The sequence below is a fragment of the Rhinatrema bivittatum genome, chromosome 10, assembly GCF_901001135.1.
Source record: "Rhinatrema bivittatum chromosome 10, aRhiBiv1.1, whole genome shotgun sequence".
Classification (NCBI taxonomy): Eukaryota; Metazoa; Chordata; class Amphibia; order Gymnophiona; family Rhinatrematidae; genus Rhinatrema; species Rhinatrema bivittatum.
Genome location: NC_042624.1, coordinates 119281450 through 119303839, shown reverse-complemented (window position 1 = coordinate 119303839; position 22390 = coordinate 119281450). Strand labels below are relative to the sequence as shown.

General features: G+C 41.7%; 1 protein-coding gene across 1 annotated transcript in view; it reads left to right on the top strand.

The window, feature by feature from the left end:
• The window catches only part of MAST2 (microtubule associated serine/threonine kinase 2), a 360153-nt gene that overhangs the window by 210820 nt on the left and 126943 nt on the right, over positions 1 to 22390 (top strand). Inside the window, 3 exon segments of the mRNA XM_029618685.1 lie at positions 15105 to 15180; positions 17627 to 17693; positions 17696 to 17835. Of these exon segments, the coding sequence (XP_029474545.1) occupies positions 15105 to 15180; positions 17627 to 17693; positions 17696 to 17835 (283 nt within the window).

Below are 22390 nucleotides of genomic sequence, written 5' to 3'. Positions count from 1 at the left end.
CAGGGCTCCTCTTTATCACCAACTCTGTTTAATATTTATCTGCGACCCCTATGCCAGCTACTAGAAAATCTCAACCTCACCAACTTTGTTTACGCTGACGATGTTCAGATATTAATCCCCATCAAGGACCCCCTCCCCAACACCCTAAACTTCTGGAACAACTGCCTTCACTCCATCAACCTCCTACTCTCTAGTGTCAATCTAGTTCTTAATACATCCAAAACCGAACTCCTCGTCATCTGTCCTAATGAGAATAACCCCCTCGCCTGCAACCCAATCTTACCTCCAGCAAGTCAGGTGAGAGACCTTGGTGCTATTCTGGACAACAGAATGAATCTCAAAAAGTTCATCAACACCACCACTAAAGAATGCTTCTATAAGCTACATGTTTTAAAACAGTTAAGACCTCTCCTCCACTTTCAGGACTTCCGCTCAGTCCTTCAAGCCATTCTGTTTTCAAAGATCGACTACTGCAACGTGCTACTGCTCGGCCTCCCCTCCTCCACAACTAAACCTCTACAGATGCTGCAAAATGCCGCAACCAGGATCTTCACAAATTCACGTTGTAAGGACCACATCACACCGATACTTAAAAACCTACATTGGCTTCCCATCCATTATAGAATACTGTTCAAGACCCTGACCATAATCCACAAATCTATCTACAATCAATCCGCACTACAACTCACAATCCCACTCGAATTCCATAACTCCAATAGACCGATAAGATCAGCATACAAAGGAACTCTCAGGGCACCTCCACACAAATCCTTTATCCACAATTCCTTTCAAAAACAAACACTGTCCTCCGCCGGACCACAGCTATGGAACACACTACCCTCAGATCTACGCCAGGAACAATGTCTTTTTTCCTTCAGAAAGAAACTGAAAACTTGGCTGTTCTCTCAAGCCTTTCCAGTATGAGACTCTCCCCAACTAGCAATGACTTTACCCCCCCCTTTCACCTACCCTCCCCTCCCACCTCCCTCCCTCCCCGCCACGACCCTTTTTCCTCCACCTTAAAGAAACGTTAAGATTAAACAACTTTAGATAATTTTACCCGCTAAATTAGCCTCCTTGCAAAACAATTGTTTATAGTTGCCTGTTTCGCATTTCCTTTAAAAAAGCGTTATCTTAATCTAATTCCTTCTACTTTCAATTGTCCTGAATTACTCCCCCTGTTCATTGCAACTTTCATTCTTATAATTTATGGTTTTCCCCTGGTTTTGATGTAAACCGGTATGATAAGACATAGTCTTGAGAATCAGTATATTAAAAGAATTTAAATAAAAATAAATAAATTATCTTCTTTGCTATTTGCTTATTTGTCACACAATCTGTTTAATGGAGAAAAGTTGTATACACAGTATACAGTGTTAGGATCATCCTCAAAGATACAGATGTAGAATGAAGAGTAACAAACCAATTAATCATATACACTTGTGTATAAAGATTTTGGTACTCTTCGTCAAAATATATGTTTCAATGAATCTTTAAGTGAACAGAAACTGCCACAGCTTCTGCATGGTACAAAGTAAAACAGAATAATTTCAAAGAAAGATACCATCAGCAGACACCTTCTATTAGAAACAAAATACAAAACAAAAAGGTGCAAATTCAAAATCCTATAAGACCTTGGTATCAGAGTTGGATCATGCTTTGCATGATAATCCACTGTTTCTTGCCCACAGTGGGCTTCAAGACAGCATCATAGAGGACCACTATAAATGAAGTCATCTACCAGTTCCGTTAGTTTCCTTACACAACTCTTATTTGTATTATCCAAATATTGTTTCTTCAATAAATCAAAATTTTCAAAATGTGTATAATCATAAAAATAGTATCTCTCAAAAAATGTTATATCTAAAATATAGACCTAGATTTATCAAAATGTTCTATTTATAGCAGAAATATTGCCCATGATAAAAAAAAAAAGGGGTGTGGTAGGCTAATTTCTCACAGGACAAGCAGGATGGTAGTCCTCACATATGGGTGACGTCACAGGACGGAGCTCAATCACGGAAAACTTCTGTCAAAGTTTCTAGAACTTTGACTGGCCCCTACTGGGCATGTGCCTTGATGACACCTAAAGGTTGCAAAGCCAGAATGGAGAAGATGGGACTCCTTTTCCGTGCTCGCACCCCGACACCATCCATCGCATCAACGTCTTCAGAACCGGCACCATTGAAGTCGCACCACCGTCGACAATCCTCCAGTGACCGTCCGCCATCGACATCTTCACGGCCATCGACTCCCGTCCCTTCCCCCGAAGATAGAGGGGATCGGAGGGAGAAACATCGCCATCGTAAGTCTCGGACCATCGAGGAACCGAAGTCATCGACCTCGCTACCGTCCGAGCCTCCATCGAAGAAGCCCCGGCCAGGAGCAGCACCGTCCACTCCTGCGACCAAGACATCGAGGCAATCCTCACCCGATCAGGGTTCGGGAGTCGTGATTCCACCTGTAAAGGTGGTCCCTCCGACTCTGCCTCAGCCTCCCTCTTCCGTTACGGAGCCGGGTCTTGTTACCCCAGGTCTCCGGGAAGAACTGGACCGGCTGGTCCAGGAGGCCATCGACAAGGCGATGCAACGGTTCCAGGTTCCTCCGGCACCGACTCCGGCACCGAGAGTGGAACCGGTCACCGACCTGATTCCAGCAGCACTGGCACCGCTGCTTTCCCGGATGGAGGCGCTCATCACCGCCTTGCCACCGGTAATTCCCGGGTCGCCGACAGCCCCGGTGCACTCCCCGATGACAGTCTCATCGGCAGGAGAAACACCATATCGCATTCCTCCTTCGGGAGTTGTGCCTCAACCATCGAATCCGTGTCGTCCCTTGCCACCGATTCATTCATCGGGAGCGATACTCACATCGGCTCCATCGATGCCTTCGATGCCGGCACCGATGCCCTCTAGGGCATTCTCGGTGCCCCCGGTTATTCCTTCGATTTTCAGGGAGCCTCAGCCGGGCCCATCGGGTGTCCAATCCCCTCCTGGTCCTACAGGTCAGCCTCCTGATCCTTATGACACCTTATGTCCCTTTTCAGCTTCAGACGGAGCAAGATGATAGGCACCAGATGATAGAACTTCTCCAATTTCTGGATGCCCCTAAAGAGATCACTTCAATTCCAATTCATCAGGTTTTTCTTGACCTTCTCAAAAAGAATTGGGAGAATCCTGGATCCATTGCTCCAGTACATAAAAAAAGCTGATTCTACTTACCTTGTACAGTCAGCACCTGGCTTTCAAAAACCTCAGCTTGACCACCACTCAGTAGTGGTTGAATCAGCCCAAAAGAAAGTAAAAAGAACGAAGCCATACTCATCTATTCCTCCTATCAAGGAACACAAGTTCCTAGACAATATTGGTAGACGAGTATACCAAGGGGCCATGCTTATCTCCAGGATAGCTTCTTATCAGCTGTATATGACCCAATACAATAGGGTTATTTTCAAGCAAATACAGGATTTCTCTGAAACCCTGCCTGAACAATTCCAACAACAGCTTCAAGCCCTTGTAACTAAAGGTTTTGAAGCAGGGAAACATGAAATTAGAACAGCTTATGATATTTTTGACACTTCCACTAGAGTGTCTGCAGCTGCAATTTCGGCAAGGTGCTGGTCCTGGCTCAAGTCTTCAGATCTTCACCCAGAAGTTCAGGACAGGCTTTCTGACCTGCCCTGCTTAGGGGATAATCTATTTGGAGAACAAATTCAGCAAATAGTTGCTGAATTAAAGGACCATCATGAGACCCTCAAGCAGCTCTCATCGATACCTTCTGATTTCCCTTCTAAACAACCCTTCAAGAAGGACTCTAAGAAATCATTCTTCCGTACACGAAAGTATTATCCCCCACCAACAAGATCCAGACTGACGAGGCCTTATCAAAAATCTCAGCCTCACCAACCTCTGAAGCAAAAGTCGCAAGCAGCTCCCCAGCCAGGACTTGCTTCAGGTTTTTGACTACCACTCGGAGAGCAGAAGCCTGATCCCTCTGCCAAGCATACCAGTGGGAGGTCGATTATGCCACTTTCACGAAAAGTGGCACTCAATCACAACCGACCACTGGGTACTAGCAGTCATTGCTCAGGGTTACCACCTAAACTTCCTCACTCTTCCACCGGACTCCCCACCTCTACAAGTCTGTCCTTCTGGAGCAGGAGGTTTCCCTCCTTCTCCAGTCAAGTGCAATAGAACCCGTCCCTCTTTCACAACAAGGCCTAGGGTTCTATTCCCGGTACTTTCTGATCCCAAAAAAGTCAGGAGGACTTCATCCAATTCTGGACCTACGAGCCCTCAACAAGTACCTTCAAAGAGAGAAGTTCAAGATGGTAACCTTAGGCTCACTTCTGCCTCTGTTACAAAGAGGGGATTGGCTCTGCTCTCTGGACTTCCGAGACGCTTACACCCACATTGCGATAGCTCCGGCTCATCGCAAGTACCTACGTTTTTTAGTAGGCCAACAGCACTACCAGTATCGAGTGCTCCCGTTCGGCCTAGCATCGGCACCACGAGTTTTCACCAAATGCCTCGTAGTTGTCGCAGCTTTTCTGAGGAAGGAAGGTGTCCATGTCTACCCCTATCTGGACGACTGGCTAATCAGGGCCTCGACCCAGCAAATCGCTTGGTCCTCCCTGAACCTGACCCTTCACACTCTAATCTCTCTAGGGTTTCTTGTAAATTACGAGAAATCCTATTTACTCCCATCTCAAACCTTATCCTTCATTGGGGCAGACTTGGACACCTTACACGCAAAAGCCTTCCTACCTCATCAGCGAGCTCAGACCCTTGTGTCTCTAGCCCATCAGTTGCAGTCTCAACACACAGCAATAGCTCGCCAATTCCTTGTCCTGCTGGGACACATGGAGTCCTCAGTCCATGTGACACCAATGGCCCGCCTGGCCATGAGAGTCCAGCATTGGACTCTGAGGTCACAATGGAACCAAGCAACTCAGCCTCTGTCAACCATTGTTTACATCACCGACGCACTCCGTCTGTCTCTCGCCTGGTGGACGGATCAGAACAATCTCCTCCGGGGCCTGCCTTTCCACCTACCAGATCCTCAACTCATTCTCACCACCGATGCGTCCAACATCGGTTGGGGAGCTCATGTAAACAATCTACAGACACAAGGATCTTGGTCTCCAGAGGAATCCAAACACCAGATAAATTTCCTGGAACTTCGAGCAATCCAATATGCTCTCAGAGCTTTTCAGGATTCCCTATCAAACCACGTAATCTTGATTCAGACGGACAACCAGGTGGCCATGTGGTACATCAACAAACAAGGCGGCACAGGCTCCTTCCTTCTGTGTCAAGAAGCTGCGCAGATTTGGGCGGAAGTGCTCTCCCGCTCGATGTACCTCAGGGTCACCTACTTGCTCCCTAATTCGGAACAAGCACTCTCGGCCCAGAGATGCATTCTCCCTCACGTGGATGTCCGGTCTGCTTTATGCATTCCCTCCACTTCCTCTTCTCTCGAAGACTCTCGTGAAGCTACGTCAGGACAAGGGAACCATGATCCTGATAGCACCAAGTGTGGTTTCATATACTCCATCCGCAGGCACATTCCCCTGGGAACGGACCCGCATCTGATCACTCAAAACGACGGATGCCTACTCCATCCCAATCTTCAAGCCTTGTCCCCGATGGCATGGATGTTGGAAGGGTAATCCTTCAACCACTTAACCTTTCGGAGTCAGTTTCTCGTGTCCTGATTGCTTCACGGAAGCCTTCCACAAGAAAATCTTATTCCTATAAATGGAAAAGGTACACATCATGGTGCACTTCGCAGTCCCTTGATCCCTTTTCCTGTCCAATCCCAAAATTCTTGGACTATCTCTGACATTTATCAGAATCCGGTCTAAAGACCTCTTCCATCAGAATGCATGTCAGCGCGGTAGCCGCCTTCCATAAAGGAATCGGGGATGTCCCTATTTCGGTACAACCCCTCGTAACACGATTTCTTAAAGACTTGCTCCATATCAAGCCACCTTTATGCCCTCCAGCCCCTTCTTGGGACCTTAATCTGGTTCTCGGTCGGCTCATGAAACCACCTTTCGAACCTCTCCACTCCTGTGACCTTAAATATCTCACATGGAAAGTGTTATTCCTTTTAGCTATCACTTCTGCTCGCAGGGTTAGTGAGTTACAGGCCCTAGTCACCTATCCGCCTTACACTAAACTCCTGCAGGACCGGGCGGTACTCCGCACTCACCCTAAGTTTTTGCCCAAGGTAGTTTCTGAGTTTCATATTAATCAATCCATCATACTACCTATCTTTTTTCCCAGGCCTCACTCCAACCCAGGGGAACAGACCCTGCATACCCTCGATTGCAAACGGGCTCTAGCGTTCTACCTTGACCGTACAGTTGCCCACAGAAAGAGCACTAAGTTATTCGTCTTTTTCCATCCCAACAAATTAGGGCAACCTATGGGTAAGCAGGCTCTTTCCTCCTGGTTGGCGGATTGCATATCCTTTTGCTATCAGCAAGCAGGCATTCCTTTTCACGACCATGTTAAAACACACTCTGTGAGGGCCATGGCGACTTCAGTAGCACACCTACGATCGGTGCCGCTTCCTGACATTTGCAGGGCTGCTACCTGGAGCTCACTCCATACTTTCGTAGCCCACTATTGTTTGGACAAAGCCGGAAGACAGGATTCCATCTTCGGCCAATCTGTCCTCCGTAACCTTTTTCTAACGTGACATACCAACACCCTTCTGCCTGCCCGGTGGGGTTCAGGATGCCCTCTACCAAATTCCACCCCAGTTGTTGTGCCTGTTGCACGCCGTTGGGTACATTTGGTGCATATTCGGACATCCTCAGCTCGGTACTCACCCATATGTGAGGACTACCATCCTGCTTCTCCTGTGAGAAAGCAAATGTTGCTTACCTGTAACAGGTGTTCTCACAGGACAGCAGGATGTTAGTCCTCACGAAACCCACCCGCCGCCCCGCGGTGTTGGGTTCGTTTTCTTATTTTATTTTTCGGCACTACCTGTAGCTTTCAAAACAAGACTGAAGGGGGACCCCTGCTGGCTGCAGGGTTGGTGCCATGCTGGGCATGCCCAGTAGGGGTCAGTCAAAGTTCTAGAAACTTTGACAGAAGTTTTCCGTGATTGGGCTCCGTCCTGTGATGTCACCCATATGTGAGGACTAACATCCTGCTGTCCTGTGAGAACACCTGTTACAGGTAAGCAACATTTGCTTTCCCAGCTCCCGCATTGCATAGGTAATTTCCGCAAGGTACAATACATTTTTCGCACCAGCGCTAATTTTCACATCGCATGCTAATTAATCCTCCGCGGGTGCATTACAGCGAACAGGTTTTTATTGCACATGCTGTTTCGATTGAGAGAGCGAGAGACTGTAGAGACTAATATGCAACTTTGCTATTTTTACCACTGTAAGAGGGGACACTTTTAACTTGGGGTAGGGTAGGTTTGGGGGGGCAGTTTGGCAGTCAGAGGTACGAACAGCAAAATTGACATCACTGAAGATTTGATGTCATTTGGAGTGATAGAAGGTAAAAGAGGAGTTGATTTATATATTGTACTCTCTACCTAGCTTGATCGAAGCTAGGTAGAGAGTATAAAGCAAAATGATAAATGACCCTGATGGCAAAAAACTGACTCTTTATTCACTTCTCAACTGTTTGTTTTAGTGTATGGAGTGCTCACTCATAGCCTGCTTAACATGGCTAGTGTTTTGGTGGATATAAACCTTCATCAGGGGTCCAAGCAATGTCACTAAAACCAAAGCACAAAAATCAGCGTGGACAATATAAAAATTTTAAAAGCAAAGCACATTTATATTTCACACACTACACTTTACTCACATCTTTCTTAAGTCAGCTCACGCTTAAAATTTCAACATGGTGATACACTTGAAAAACGCCGTCAGCCCAGCCACAGTGCAAGAACAAATCAGTCGAGACTGAGAGCCAATCAGAGTCAAGCTTCTAAACTTAAAGCCAACCTACCAAAACGCTATTGGTTCAGATCATTAAACAAAAACTAACCAATTGATTTCTTTATTTAATTCAGCTGGTTATAATGCACTTGGTTTATAAATCCAGTTTTGTTCCTCTCTAAATATTATAAGATTATGGTGGCCTCCACGAGAACTTACTCGGGGTTTTTCCAAAACAGAAAACCTTACTGGTCGATTTTTAAAGGCTTAAGCGCGCCAAAATTGGGAGATACGCGCTTGACTCAGACCTGTGCACTGCACAGATTTTAAAAGGTCCGCGGCCAAGCGCATATCTCCCAGTACGCACATAAAAAAGTTTTCTGTAAAAAGGGTGTGGCATGGTCTGGACGGGGCATGGGCAAGTCAAAAATACACCATGAAGTCAGCGCGTAAGTAGTTACGTTCACAAGCACACGCCAGGGTCCCCTACTGCGTAACTTTACTTCTGCTAAGGATGGCATGTAAGTTGTGTAATAAAAAAAAATGAGGCTAGTCAGTGGGGTTTTAAGGCTCAGGGCTAATGGGGTAAAAGGGAGGAAAGTTAGCTAGGGGATTTAGGAAGTCCTCTCCTTTACTGAGGCGAACTGGGGAAAGGCCTATTGTCGCCATGTGTACCTACTAAAATTCCCCCATTACACGCTCCAGACAGCATTCGCGAGCACAAGCACATGTCAATATAAAATCGTGCATGCATGTGCACGCGCCAGCAAACGTGCACATGTGCGCACGCACGCGGGTCTTAAATTTTACTACTTAGCGGTTCAAAAGAATGGTGGGCAAGCAATGTTCAACTAATTTAGCCTCCTTTTTCTGTCAACTAATGGGCTGCGTTGTTCCATCATCCATATCCGAAATACTCTTTTAGTTTTGCCCACATACATTAGTTTACAAGTACACCACGTTAAATCATATTCGTTACCCAAGTATTTCACGTTCATATTTATAAGACGTTAAAGGTTCTAATGGTAAAGAATCACCCTCGGAAACCTGGGGGCAAACAGAGCAATGACCACAAGAATATTTATTTATTTATTTACTTTTAACTTTTATATACCGACATTCCTGTATAAAATACAAATCACACCGGTTTACAATAAAACATAACTTCGCCTGTGAGCGTTACATAGAACAATCAACAAATTATACTAAAAAGCATACATTACCTTTGTCAGAAATGTAAAACAATTATAAAGAAGAAATTGTTAACAAGGGATAAAAGATAACAAGGGGAATATTTAAAACTAGGGGATGCACGAAAGGGTGCACAAAGGGGAATGCCCCTTTGTTGTGCCCCTTTGGCGCGCGGCGCCTGCTGGCTTGGCACTTTTAACGGATCAGTTCCATGAGCGATGACGTCGGGGGAGGGGCGGGTCCCTCAGACCTTTTATTCTTTTCAAATTCATCATCTCTTCCCAGTTTCAGCGCTGCTTTTTTTCTTTTTTCAATTTTTTTTGTCTTTTTTACCTCAGATGTAATCAGGTGTTTTCCAGATAGTGGCCAGCTCTCTCCCCCTTAGCGGCGCCTGCTGGCTTGGCGCTTTTAACGGATCAGTTCCGTGAGCGATGACGTCGGGGGAGGGGCGGGTCCCTCAGACCTTTTATTCTTTTCAAATTCATCATCTCTTCCCAGTTTCAGCGCTGCTTTTTTTCTTTTTTCAATTTTTTTGTCTTTTTTACCTCAGATGTAATCAGGTGTTTTCTAGATAGTGGCCAGCTCTCCCCCTCAGCGGCGCCTGAATAGTGACCAACTTGTGAACAAACTCCAATATGCATCTCAGATTCCTCTGAAAACACAGAATTCACAACCAAGTCTTTGACATGAAAGCAGAGCAAATAAAGGGGGAGACTCTTTAAAAACAGAGTGTAATTGCGAAATCCACCAATGTTTCCTGTAAATCTGTGGTGAATATGGTAAGACACAAACCAAATGGGACCTTGATTCACAAGGTGAAGAATGCAATAACAGCTCCCGATTTTTCCACTGTGCCCTTTTATATGCTTTTTCAATAACAGACAGAAGATAACCTCTCTTCCAAAATTTCCCCTACATTTCGACAGCCTTGGCCTTAAACTTTTCTGCGGAGGATCACAAATGCCTCAGTCTTAAGAACTGGCCCAAAGGTATGTTACCTCTAAATCAAAATGGTGCCCATAAGCTGGTATAAATATCTATAAAGGATTGAGTGCAAATCTTCCCTTACTATTAATAATTTTACTATAGAGAGAGGTGCATAAAAAGAATTAAACAATGGTACCAGGATTGACATTAAGGCAGAAGATAAGGGAGGGGCAGTGGTTATACTTGATAAATTAACCTATAAAGATGAGGTGGTTTGACAGCTCACTGATAAGTGTTTCTGAAGACCGTCTTATAATGCCTAAACATTGCATAGACTGCATTTTGGTTTCAGGGATAGATAACTTAAAAAGAGTTTCCTTTTTTACAAGTGAAATATCCTGTTATTCCAGTGTAGTACCTTTTTCCCAAGATACACAAAACTTTACTTCCTCTTCATCCAGTCAGACCAGGCTGGACCAGTAGGCACTGATATACAAATAGGCTCTGTCTTGGCCAAAACAAATTTGATTTCCACTTCTTCAGGAATTGTCCCATCTAGAAACCAGTCAGATTGAGAAATAGCCCAACTCTGACCACACAAAATTAGAAAACGCTATTTCATCTCAACATATTCTGTCTCTCCTTACAACCTGGATGTTGAAAGTGAAACCTAGGTTGTTCCCTAGGTTTTTCTGATGAAGTCTTTCAGGTTTTTCTGGCTTCTAGGAAGGAATTCATGAGAAATTATTTCATTTAATGAATACCGGCTTATGCTTAATGATGGGAAATGAGGATCTCCGTAATAGGGTTTTTGAGCCACATTGTATTTTATTATCTGTGTATTGAAGAGTTTTCCATAGCAGGCCCCAAGTTATGGAACTCTCTTCCAGAATCACTACATCAGACAACAGAAAGAAAGAGTTTCAAGTTTGAACTGAAAACATGGCTCTTTAGAAATGCATATGATTTAATGTAAAATGCTAATATGCCAATAGACAATGTTAGTGGAGCAAGCAATAAACAATGAATGATATATAGTGATTATAAGTAGAATTAGAATTTGTATCTGCAGTTGTTTTGACCTAGAAATTGTATGAATATGAACTAGATTATATATTTGCTGTAGTGTTGACCTGGAATATGGATGTTGACATAGTGTGCTTAACCAGTCAATTGTCTTTCTAGTATTTGTTCTCATGTCCCATGTTCATAAAGGTAAATACGCTGAGTACAGTTTCCATTGCAAGAGAACCAATACGTTTCATTAAAAGATCCATCCAACGTTTTGTTTCATTTCACTCAAACAGTCCTGGACTTGTTGTGGTCAAATGTACCACTTCTAACTGGATAGCAAGATTGACTCTCCTGTAGTGCTCCAACAGGTCTAACACTAGATGAAGATGTTTACTCACAAAATGTGAGAACCATGATGGCATAGGCTGCCCATCTAAGATAGCTTCCGTTGAGAAGATTTGCAGGGCTGTGGCATAGATTTTTGTTCTCACATTAACTTCTATTATTGTTTAAACACTGAAGCTGCTTCTTTTTTTTTTTTTTTAATAGATTTGGTCTCTCAGCCTTTCTGTGGCTTTTTAAAGGGATAACTCCCAACTCTTATCTCCCCAGGGTGCATTTGTATTTCATTGCCTTCTAATAAAATTTAAAGAGAAGGGGTTAATAATATTTCAACTGAAAAGGAGGTTAATCCCCCAGAAATGTTTTCCCACCCACTGGTAATTTGTTCTTACTCCCTCCCCCCAGATGTTTTTTTGGTTGGAAGACAGCTCTTAGGAAGGGTATTCCATCTGTGTAGCTGATTTAACTTGTTTATCGATGGAGGAGACTAAGTTGCTATCCTGTAATGGATGCTCCCCATAGCTAACAGGATAATCAGCCACACATTCCTACCCACCTTCCCTTTTTTGGAGCTGGATTAATAAAGAAAATCATTAGCACTTCAGGGAAATAATTATAGCAGGGCAGGCAGATATCACTATCTTGAGCAGTTGTGTGCTTGAATATGCTGACATGTTACCTTCTATGACAGTCCTTTATGGGGATAATTTTAAAATCTGTTTGTGCCCATGTTAAGAAGTAGGCTTTCAAATTTAAATCACTCAAAATAAATTAAAATTCTATCTGAAATACCAAATATACTGCCTTGTGAGGAAGATTTTTTAATGTGGTGGGAAATTTCAATTTATAATGATGTCATTTTTAACTTAGACGGACATAAACTGTTTTTTAAGCTTAGCATTTTACATTTTGTCACCATCTAACAAATCACTGAACTTACTCTGAAATTTGGCACACAGATAGGTACTGGAACTAGCAAAATATGCTTTAAATTGAAGATAATCTACCTTTTGGCAAAAAGGTAAATTAAATTTGTGATTTAACATGAGAGTATCAATGTAACCATAGATAGTTCCAGAAAAATGTTTATTCAAATGTCAATTTTCTATCAACAAAGAGGCATAAATCAGCCATAAAATATGGGTAATGTCATCCAACAGCATCAATGTGGACCCATTTCTTAGAGCGCTGATAAAATCTTTCTGAGCATGCGCAGGAGTTCTTGCATGCAGTTGCTTTCTTCAGCCGAGCTGCCACTTGGATATGTTTCCCAGTCTCTCTGTTTTTTGCTGTTTTCCATGTGGATATGTTATTTATTTATTTATTTATTTATTTTGAATTTTTATATACCGATATTCCTATAAAGGATATAGATCACACCGGTTTACAAAGAACTTAACTTTCGCTAGGAGGCGATACAATAAACGGTGCATATAAACCATTGAACATTTTAGAAACAATTGGAATTAAGGAACAACAGCAAGCCTATAGCCACAATAAATAAATTGTGAGTCAATCATAAATAAAATAAATAAATAAGATTAAAAAAAAAAAAAAATAATAATAATAAAATGAATAGTTAAAGTCTTGTATTCATGTTTTAGGATCTGCATCTAGGAGAACCAAGGTTTTCAGGGAAAGTTTGATTAAACAGCCAAGTTTTTAAGTCCTTCTTGAAGGTCAGGAGACACTGTTCTTGACGGAGGTCAGGTGGAAGAGTGTTCCAAAGCGTCGGCCCAGAAGTAGATAATGCTCTTTTGCTTAGTAATGATTTGGTAGGGGGAACATGTAGAGAGCCCAAATATGTTATGTTTTTTATATGTTAAAGTATTTCCCATTCCTAAGAGGAAGTTTAGAGCCTGGCAATCAATCATTCTGTTTTCCTTTTTCAAACCTATCTGTGTTGAGAAAATTAATTGAGAAAGTGGTTCTAGGTCAATTAATGGACTGTTTTCATGATGATGATATCCTGAATGCTCATCTGGTGAATTTTTGGAAACGCCACAACATCGAAACTCTGCTAGTGTCGGTCATTGATCTGTTACTGTGTCATATTGATACAAGGGGAACATGGGTTATGGTTTTCTTACATACAACTTTGGCTTTTTCATGGTCAGTCATGCCTTGTTATTAGATAGACTTTCTTTTATAAGGATCAGTGGTTTGGTTCTCAGATGGTTTCAACATTTCCTGTCTATTCATAAGCAGCATATTTCATCTTGATTTCAACTCAATGCAGGGGTTCCTCAAGTTTCTGCAATTTCATCCAATTTTTAATATTTATATGCTTCCTCTGTGTCAGATATTAACTAAATGGGATATGGCGTTTGAGATATGCGGACAGTATACAGATTATCTGGTGTCTAAAAGTGCCATTAATTTGCCAAGTTGATTGCTATACTGTTTACAAGAGGTACATCTCTGGCTAGGACAGAATTGTTTATTATTAAATATTTCTAAGTCAGAAGCTCTGCAGGTATGTCAGTCTGCAACAGATTTTGTAATGCCTAATCTCTCTTTATTACAGAAGTTCCAATTCGTTTTTCACACTATGTTTGTGATTTGGAGGGATCTTGATGATACTCACCTTTCATTAAAATTTCAAATTTGCTCTGTATTAAAGTCTACTTCTTACAAGTTACGATTAGTTAGGCAATTGAAATATGTCTTATCCATACAAGGCTTTTGTGCTGTCATCCAAGCTTTCATCATCACTTCACTTGATTGCTGTAATTCCTTATATATTGGCTTGCTTCAGATCATTCAAAACTCTGCAGCCAGGCTAATTTCTTCTTGCTCTCATGATCATATAACTACTATTTTGAAGAAGTTGCACTGTCTGTCAGTTCCTTATAGGATTATATTTAAAGTGTTATTACTTTTAAGGTTGTGCTTGAAGGAAAACTGTGTAATTTAAAATATATTTTGCAGTCATATGTACCTGGGTGTAATTTACAATCTTCAGAACAAGGCCTCCTGTTTGTTTCCTCCATTAGAGAAGCAAAGCTTAGTTTTACTTGTCAGCAGGCCTTATCTGTTGTTGGACCCACATTGTGGAATAATTTGCCAGCTGAAATTCGTGCTATCACTGACTTAAACTTTTTCACAAACACTTGAAATATTATTTGTTTGAGTTAGTCTTTGCTTGAGCATGCTGTTTGCTGTTTTATATTTATATATGTTTTATTTATTTGTAAAGTGATTGTGATTATTACTCTATTTCTGTTAGTTTTATGTCTTTTATGTTTTTCTTTTACTTGCCTAGGATGGCTGTGCTGCAGTAGGCGGGCTATAAGAAACTGTAAATAAATAAATGAATAGCGAGTCAATAAGTTTAAGTCAGTTTGTCATGGAAGAATTTGATTCTCTAAAACTGTAAACTGTTTATTTTGTGTGGACATAGCTTTTTATAACAAACCAAAGCCATCACAACTATTAAATTGTAAAAAAAAAAAAAAAAATGTATTTGCAGACTACAGAACTACATTAATAGTTCTTTTTCTCCCTCATATTTCATTTAATTTATTAGATTTTTACTGCTTGTTTGTTGTTAAACACTCCAAATGAGGTCCATAAAACATGGATTAAATAACATATCATTAAATAACATATCAACAGACTAAGACAAAACATTCAATAACGTTAAGAGTCAATAAAATATGACCACAGACAACCACATAACACATACAAATATGTTCTCTGTATTTGTTTCCAGTCCTGGTCGTTCTCCTGTTTTGTTTGACAGTGAAATAGTGATGATGAATCATGTCTACAAAGAAAGGTTTCCTAAGGTAAGGCCTACATTAGCATGTAATCTGTATCATAAACATATTTACATTAAATACATTCAGGTTTGCATAATTCATTGCTAAAAAAAAAAAAAAAAGATATTGTCTTCTCTTGTCTTACTTCTGCGCTTCCCAAGTGTATTAGGGGATTTCAAGAAGGCTGTTTCTTGTGTACCTGGGTGTAGCACTCAGTTCAGTGGGAATCTTCTGTCTTTAGCACTGACTGCCTGGATGTTGAAAGTTAGTTTGTCTCTTCTATGCAGTTGCCTATGGATGTAAAGTAATTCTAGCTTCAAGAAAATGCTCTACTAGAAAATCTTACAACTTTAAATAGAAAAATATTTTTTATATGGTGCACATGTATCAATTAGGACCCTGTTAAGTGTCCTTTCTCCCACCTAATGTAATGTCTTTAAACCTTTCTGAATCAAGGTTAAAAACAAATTCAGTTAGAGTTCACCTTAGTGGCTATAAAAGCCTATCATCAAAATTAAGGAGAAATTCTTATTTCTCAGCAACCTACAATTGTCAGATTCATGAAAATCCTAAATCATCAGTTAAGAGATCTTCTGTCTCCTTGAAATCTAAATATAGTTCTTGCTCAGCTCATGAAATATTTTTTTTGAACTTCTAGCCAAAGCAGTTTCTTAGAAACTTTTGTTTTTGATAGCTATAAATTCTGCTGCAGACTAAGCTAGTTTCAAGTGCTAATTTCATGTTCTTTGTATATCCAAATAACAGAATAGTTTTGAAAACTCATCAATTTCTTCAAGAGATGGTCTTTCAATTTCAGTTAAATAAATCCAATAGTATTGCCAACATTTTTTCTAAGATCACATGCCAATAAAGGCAAACAGCCTTTTCACACATTGGATTGCAAGTTTCATTGTTTTGATTGGAGGGAACAAAGTCTTACAGAAAATGTCAACTTGTCATCTACTTCAGCCCATTCAGATGAGGGTTTTCAGTTTCAAAACAAACTTTCTACAAGGATTTCTGATTGCATTTCTTATTGATATAATCAGTCAGGTCAACAACTTCAAAATAAGGTAAAAGCCCATCAAATCAGGGCTACCACAGCTTCCTTAGCTCATGTTTGCTCTTCTTCCATTGAAGATTACTGCAAAACTGCCACCTGGTCTTCTATCTATACCTTCACAGCTCATTACTGCCTAGAAAAATGCTTCATGTCATGATAGCAGTTTTGGCCAAACAGTTCTAAAAAGTGTATTTAGCTAATTCCTTCAACTATCCATCTTGTATATAGAGAGATATTTATATGTATATATCTATAACAAATACATGTAGCCTTCAACATGGGAGCCCCCCTTGCGTGATTGATTACGGTTCTGTTTGTCTACATAGAAAGCAAAGTTGCTTATTTGTAAGAGGTGTTCTCTGGACACGGCAGAACAAATCGATTACAGATAGCTTCCCTGCTCCCCTGTATTTATTGAAGGTTAATTTGACTGAGGAGATTTGCACAGATGTACAGGAATATTCATACATGCTCTGAAAACTCTTCTCAATTTTTCTGGTTCTGAGGGGACGCAAAAGAGGTTCTATTTGGGGATACCCCCCATTGCTGAAAGAGAGAGGTCGCTTTCTATTCTCTTCCCTTTCGGACCACAACTTCCAATAGTCTTCTGCCCTTGGGATTAGAACTCCCAGAAGCCTCCAGTTATCTGTTCCTCACAACATACTTCTAGGATTGTCTTTTGTTGCACCTTCTATCTCTGGCTAGTTGCTATCTCCCTTGTCTTTAGACTGTTCCTGACTGTGTGAGGTACCCACCTAATCACACCAGGGAAACAAAGGTTGTTATTTGAGGTACAGACATGTGTGACTAGCACTAAAAGAAAAAAAAAGTTGAATATACTGTGTACTGACACAGAGTTGTAAGTAACCCATTTGGGACATTTTATTAATTCTGCAGAGTAGATAATAGATCACCCAAAAGTTTAAAATTTCCATGTATCCTATCTGTACTGAAATTTAAGCACCTTACACGTGTTCCAAGAACGTTGGTTCTCAATAATTAATCCCATTATTGCACAGTTCATCTAACTCTCTTTCCTTTCCCAGTTAGATAAACCCTGTTTTAATGTAACTTTTACGGTTTCTATGCACTTGTTCAGTGTTTGTTTTTTTACACCCCCTGTTATCTGTAAACCGGCATGATGTGATTGTATCACGAATGCCGGTATATAGAAAAACTTTAAATAAATAAATAAAATAAATAACATTTTCTAGAGCTTTGGGACATTCAGACTATACAAGTGCATAGTCCTTTTGTTTTTGACTTTTTCAGGTATCTGGAAAACAAGCATTAGATTTTGAAATATAGCAATATAAATAACATATTACATCACAAGTATCATCTAGGTTTTAAGGAAAGCAAAATTAAGCATGATTTTCATTTTTTTGTGTGACTTTATTTTGTTTTTAGGCCACAGCACAGATGGAGGAAGGTTGACTGAGTTCATTGCCTCCCAATGCACCTGAGCATGTGCTTCCATGGCAGATGGGGCTCTAAGCTTCATTCATCATCAGGTGATTGAGTTGGCTCGAGACTGCCTGGATAAATCTCGTGAAGGACTTATCACTTCTCATTACTTCTATGAGCTTCAGGAGAATCTGGAGAAACTTCTACAGGATTGTAAGCCCTGGTATTTTATTCTATTAGCTTACAGAGCCTGTCAAAAATGATGGGGTAGTATGCAAACCACGTTCTGTCTTCTCTCCCATACCTTCTTTACTCCTGCACATCCCTATGTGGTCCAGAGGCAGCTTCTGCTGTGCCCCAGCCAACAGGCCTGGCCTTCATGTAAGCCGCATTGCACTGGTCTCTGGTCATCACTTTGGCTCCTCAGCAGCTGTGGTGCACATGTTACTCGGCACTATGGCATGTTCAGCCAACAAGCCATGCCCTCTCTGCCAACATTGCCTCCTTTGCAGCAAGTAGAGCCCATGCTTCCCATTAACTATAGTGCTCACTGCTCAATTTGAAACTTGGGGTTTGTTAATGGTGGGTGGACTGCACACACAAGAGATGTGCCTGTGCGCACACTGATGTTACTGTGCATGGAGGGAGGGGAAATTCGTGAAGAGTCAGTGGCTGGCTCAGTACGCACACAGTAACATCCATGTATACAGACGCAGAAGCAGTACATGCAGAGGGAATTCATTTTAATATTACTGTATGCATACTGACCTGTCAGTATGTATGGAGGCAGGGCCAGTATGTGTAGAGTGAATGGGTGCTAGAATGGGCTGTGCCCACACAGTAATGTTGGTGCATGCATACTGCCCCTGCCTCTGCACAGTATTCGGGCCGCTCATGCACATACAGCAACACCAAGATATCAGCCGAACATAAACCACCATTGTCTTTTATTATATGGAGGATGCTAAGACCCTGGTGGAAACTGTTTTTGTTTTTAGTTTGATTCCAGGCTTTAAAATTTGTATGGTTGATGAAGGAAATATGGTTCTCAAAATAGTCAAAACGAATTTAGACCAAAAAAAAGTGTCGCTTCCAGTTTGTTTGTTGGCATTTTTCTAGGTAAATTCTAAAATGAAAGAAATCAGTTGTTTTAATTGTGTATGTCCAACGTCTACAAATGACTGTATTTTGTTGTACATGTTTAGGGTTATTTTCAAAGCGATTTATTGCAGGTAAAATGTGCTTTATCTGTGGAAACAGACAAAATTTTACAAAATTGCCCACCTGTTATGCAGATAAACCTACGAGAATATGGCCTGTATGAGCGTAAGTTTACTTGAATTCAATAGAAGTGTTTAGTCGGGGTTGAGGAAGGATTTCCACTTAAGTGCATATTTTTGCATTTTCAAAAGCAGACGTATAAGTTTTCTTGAAAACTATGTACATACATCAGCAGGTTTAAATGTGTGTGGGTAGTTCTGATGGGATAATTTCAAAAGAAAAGTATGTACAAACTTTTCCTTTGAAAATTAGTGTAAAATCTGTAGATGAAATGTATCTGCAGATTTTACACCAGCAGTTCCAAAATTTCCCCTTTATATATCATTATATTTCCATTTCCTTTGACAAGCATAAAGGGCACTCCATGTTCCCCAGCTGGTCTTGAGCGTTGGAAGGAAAATCCTCCTGCATTGCTGTTCTCCCTAGTGCCACTCCTGTACTAATTGTAGTATCCATGATTGCCAGCCTTCTCTGTGGCCCAAAAAATGAGTCCTTCAGTAAGGTGGAGGACATTCTGGCTAGCTTTAAAAAAAAATGAAAAATTACGTCTCCCAACAGGGTAAAGCCGCCTCTAGATTAGGGTCAATTTTGTATCTGGATTTTACCCATACACAGAGGTCATCAGTGCATGACGCCTTTTAAAGTCAAGACAAAAGCAAAAAACAGAAAAATAAACTATTATTAAAATTTGGAAAGTCCAACTTTTAAGCAACAGTAGCTAGATTCTTCAAAATATTAGGAGTGTGCAGCCGAAATATATTTGATTTGGTTCATTTTCATTTCAGCCATTTTTTTGGGACTTACAGTTCCTAAAGTCCATTCATTTCAATGCATCTAAATGCTATTTTATGCTCATAAAATCAATTCTCTTTCGACAAGCAGGGCTGAAATAGCTTTGACACGTAGGTTTTGTCATTGAACAGTATTGAACGGACTCTTCTCTCTAGCTTAGTAGAGCTTTTGTATTCTACTGAGCATGTGCGGGAATTCCTTCGTGCATTGTGCCCTGTGAGCCTTTGGTCATTTTTTGTCCACACAGCCATTCATACATGTAACTTCTCTCTCTTATGTCTTATGCATTTTTTGCAAAAATTTTTTGTAGCACTTTTTTTTGTAGCACTTTTCAGTGCTACAAAAAAAAATGCCAGAACCAAAGAAACCTACAATAAAGTGGGTTCAAGGATTTACATCTTCAGCCGCAGAATGTCCATCATAAATGTGCATGGCCTCTCTTATCAGTGCCTGGGTCCCTACCATGAAACTGCAAACTGCTATGATTGTAGAAGAATGTCGCATAGATCACAAAAAACAGACCTACAAAATAGCAAAGTTCTGTGGCCATCTGTCATCTTCTTCCTTGATTGGTACCTGGAGAGGTGAATCAAGTTATACCACTCAAATGTCAACATCTGGCTCTGGGCCTGCCAACATGGGGCGGACAAAGCATTCCAAGCACTCCTAGGACTCCTTAATGCCGTTAATTGAGGATCCTGATGGTGCCCAGGATCTCTACACTGACAGCACTGCCAAGGAAATTAGCTTCAGCTTGCACAGCGTCATCAAAACACCCAGGATGGACCCCATCTGGACAACAGTAATCGATGCCATTGATGCAGTCAGCATAGTCAGGACACAATTTCTTGGCTTCAACTCCACGGAAAAGCGCAATCTCGTCTGTACAAACCATTTTATTTATTTATTTATTTGAAACTTTTTTATACTGACATTTGAAGGACATCACATCGGTTTACATGTAACAATTGTGGAAGCCGTACATATAACTAGGGAAAACAATACATAAACTATGTAACTTTACAGCGGGAGGGACGCTATAAAAGGATATGTAACAATATATAATTAGATAAGGATCATAATTGCTAAACAGTAGGGCACATTAAAGGCCTGGGTATAAAAACATAAGAAAAAACTGAAAGGATGATACGAGAAAGGGGGGTGGAGTAACATTTACAGGGGGGGCCCCCCCCCAATAAGAATAACCAATATTAATAAGTACAACGTTGTGCTTGAGGTGGAGTTGGTCGGACAGAGGAGCATGATGAGGTGGATGATGCAAAGGCCTATTTGAAGAGCCATGTTTTTAGGGTTTTCTTTTTTAATTTAAGGGTGCAGGGCTCCAGCCGCAGGTCAGGGGCATAGCATTCCAGTTGAAGGTCCTGCAATGGATACAGCTCTTTCTTTTGTGGCAGTGAGGCGAGTGGGTTTGGAAGAGGGTGTGTGTAATGTGCCGTTGTAGGCGGATCTGGTGGGTCTGATGAAGGTATGGAAGTATAGGGAGTCGTTGAGCCAGTGTACATCGTGGTTATGTAGTGTCTTGTGTATGATGGTGAGGCTCTTGTAGATAAACTCTTCTAGGTTGTCAATGCAGGCATAAACTGGATCTCAAAGGATGACTCAATCCAAGTCCCATCTTCATTCTTGAAAAAGAAGATCCCAATACCTCCCTCCCACCTCTTCTACCCTGACCCTACACAGATGGGTTCTCCTTCAGTAATGCCAGGGATTATTAAGGACCCCAATTCTATGGGGTTATCAGGAATAGGGTGTTATGCTGGTGGACCCTTGGACTGAGGGGGAATTGACACTACCTATAGGGAGGAGCCCCACAGGTCCCCTCAATCTGTAGGCAAGGCTGGTAGAAGCAAGGGCCCTGCTGAAGCTTCACCAATACCAGCCCATGTTCCCCTTAGGTTGAGCCCTCGGTTGCCAGGGCTGGCTGGACTTAGGTGGGGCCTCTGCGGAGCTGGAAGTCCAGGAAGTCCAGGAAGTTGGAATGTTGCGGGCAGTATGCCAAAAGATTGGTTGAGGAACAGCCAGGGGTTCAGAGAAGAGAGCAGAGTGGTGATACAAGCCGAGGTCATGGGCAGGCAGCGAAGCTCGAGGTCAAGTTCAGGCAAAGGCGAGGCAGGCGAAAAGCATAGGGTCGAAGCCCAGTCCGAGGTTAAGTCAAGATCACTCCTATGGACTTCTCGTCTTATCTCCTGCTGGTATTTCCTGTTCTTCGTGGGATCCCTTGTTCTTCTTCATGTTCCTGGTCTCTTCTGGATATCCCTCGTCGTCTCCTGATGTTTCCTGATATTCCTTCCTGATGCCTCGTATCCGCTTCTGCTTCCTGGACCCTTGGTTCCTCATTGCTATCTCTTCTGGCGTGCCAGGTCATGTCTCGTCACCTCGTGGCATGAGCCTGTCTTCTCGTCTGCAGCGTCATCCTTGCTTGAAGCCAAGTCTCGTCTTGGTCCCTTATCCTGGATCTCATCGCGGCCCTCGGATGTTCTTGTGGCTGCTCCATCCATGCCTAAGACTCTGACTGAATCTGTTCTGTTCCAGCGTGGTCCGTGACCAGCCATGGGCGGCTGTGTAGGGCGCGTCTCGACGTAGGCTTCTACTGAATCTTCGCCATGTTCCGGCTTCAACTTCCATGTATTCATCTGGAGTCTGCCTCGCACTCAAGCTTGGTCCGCGACCAGT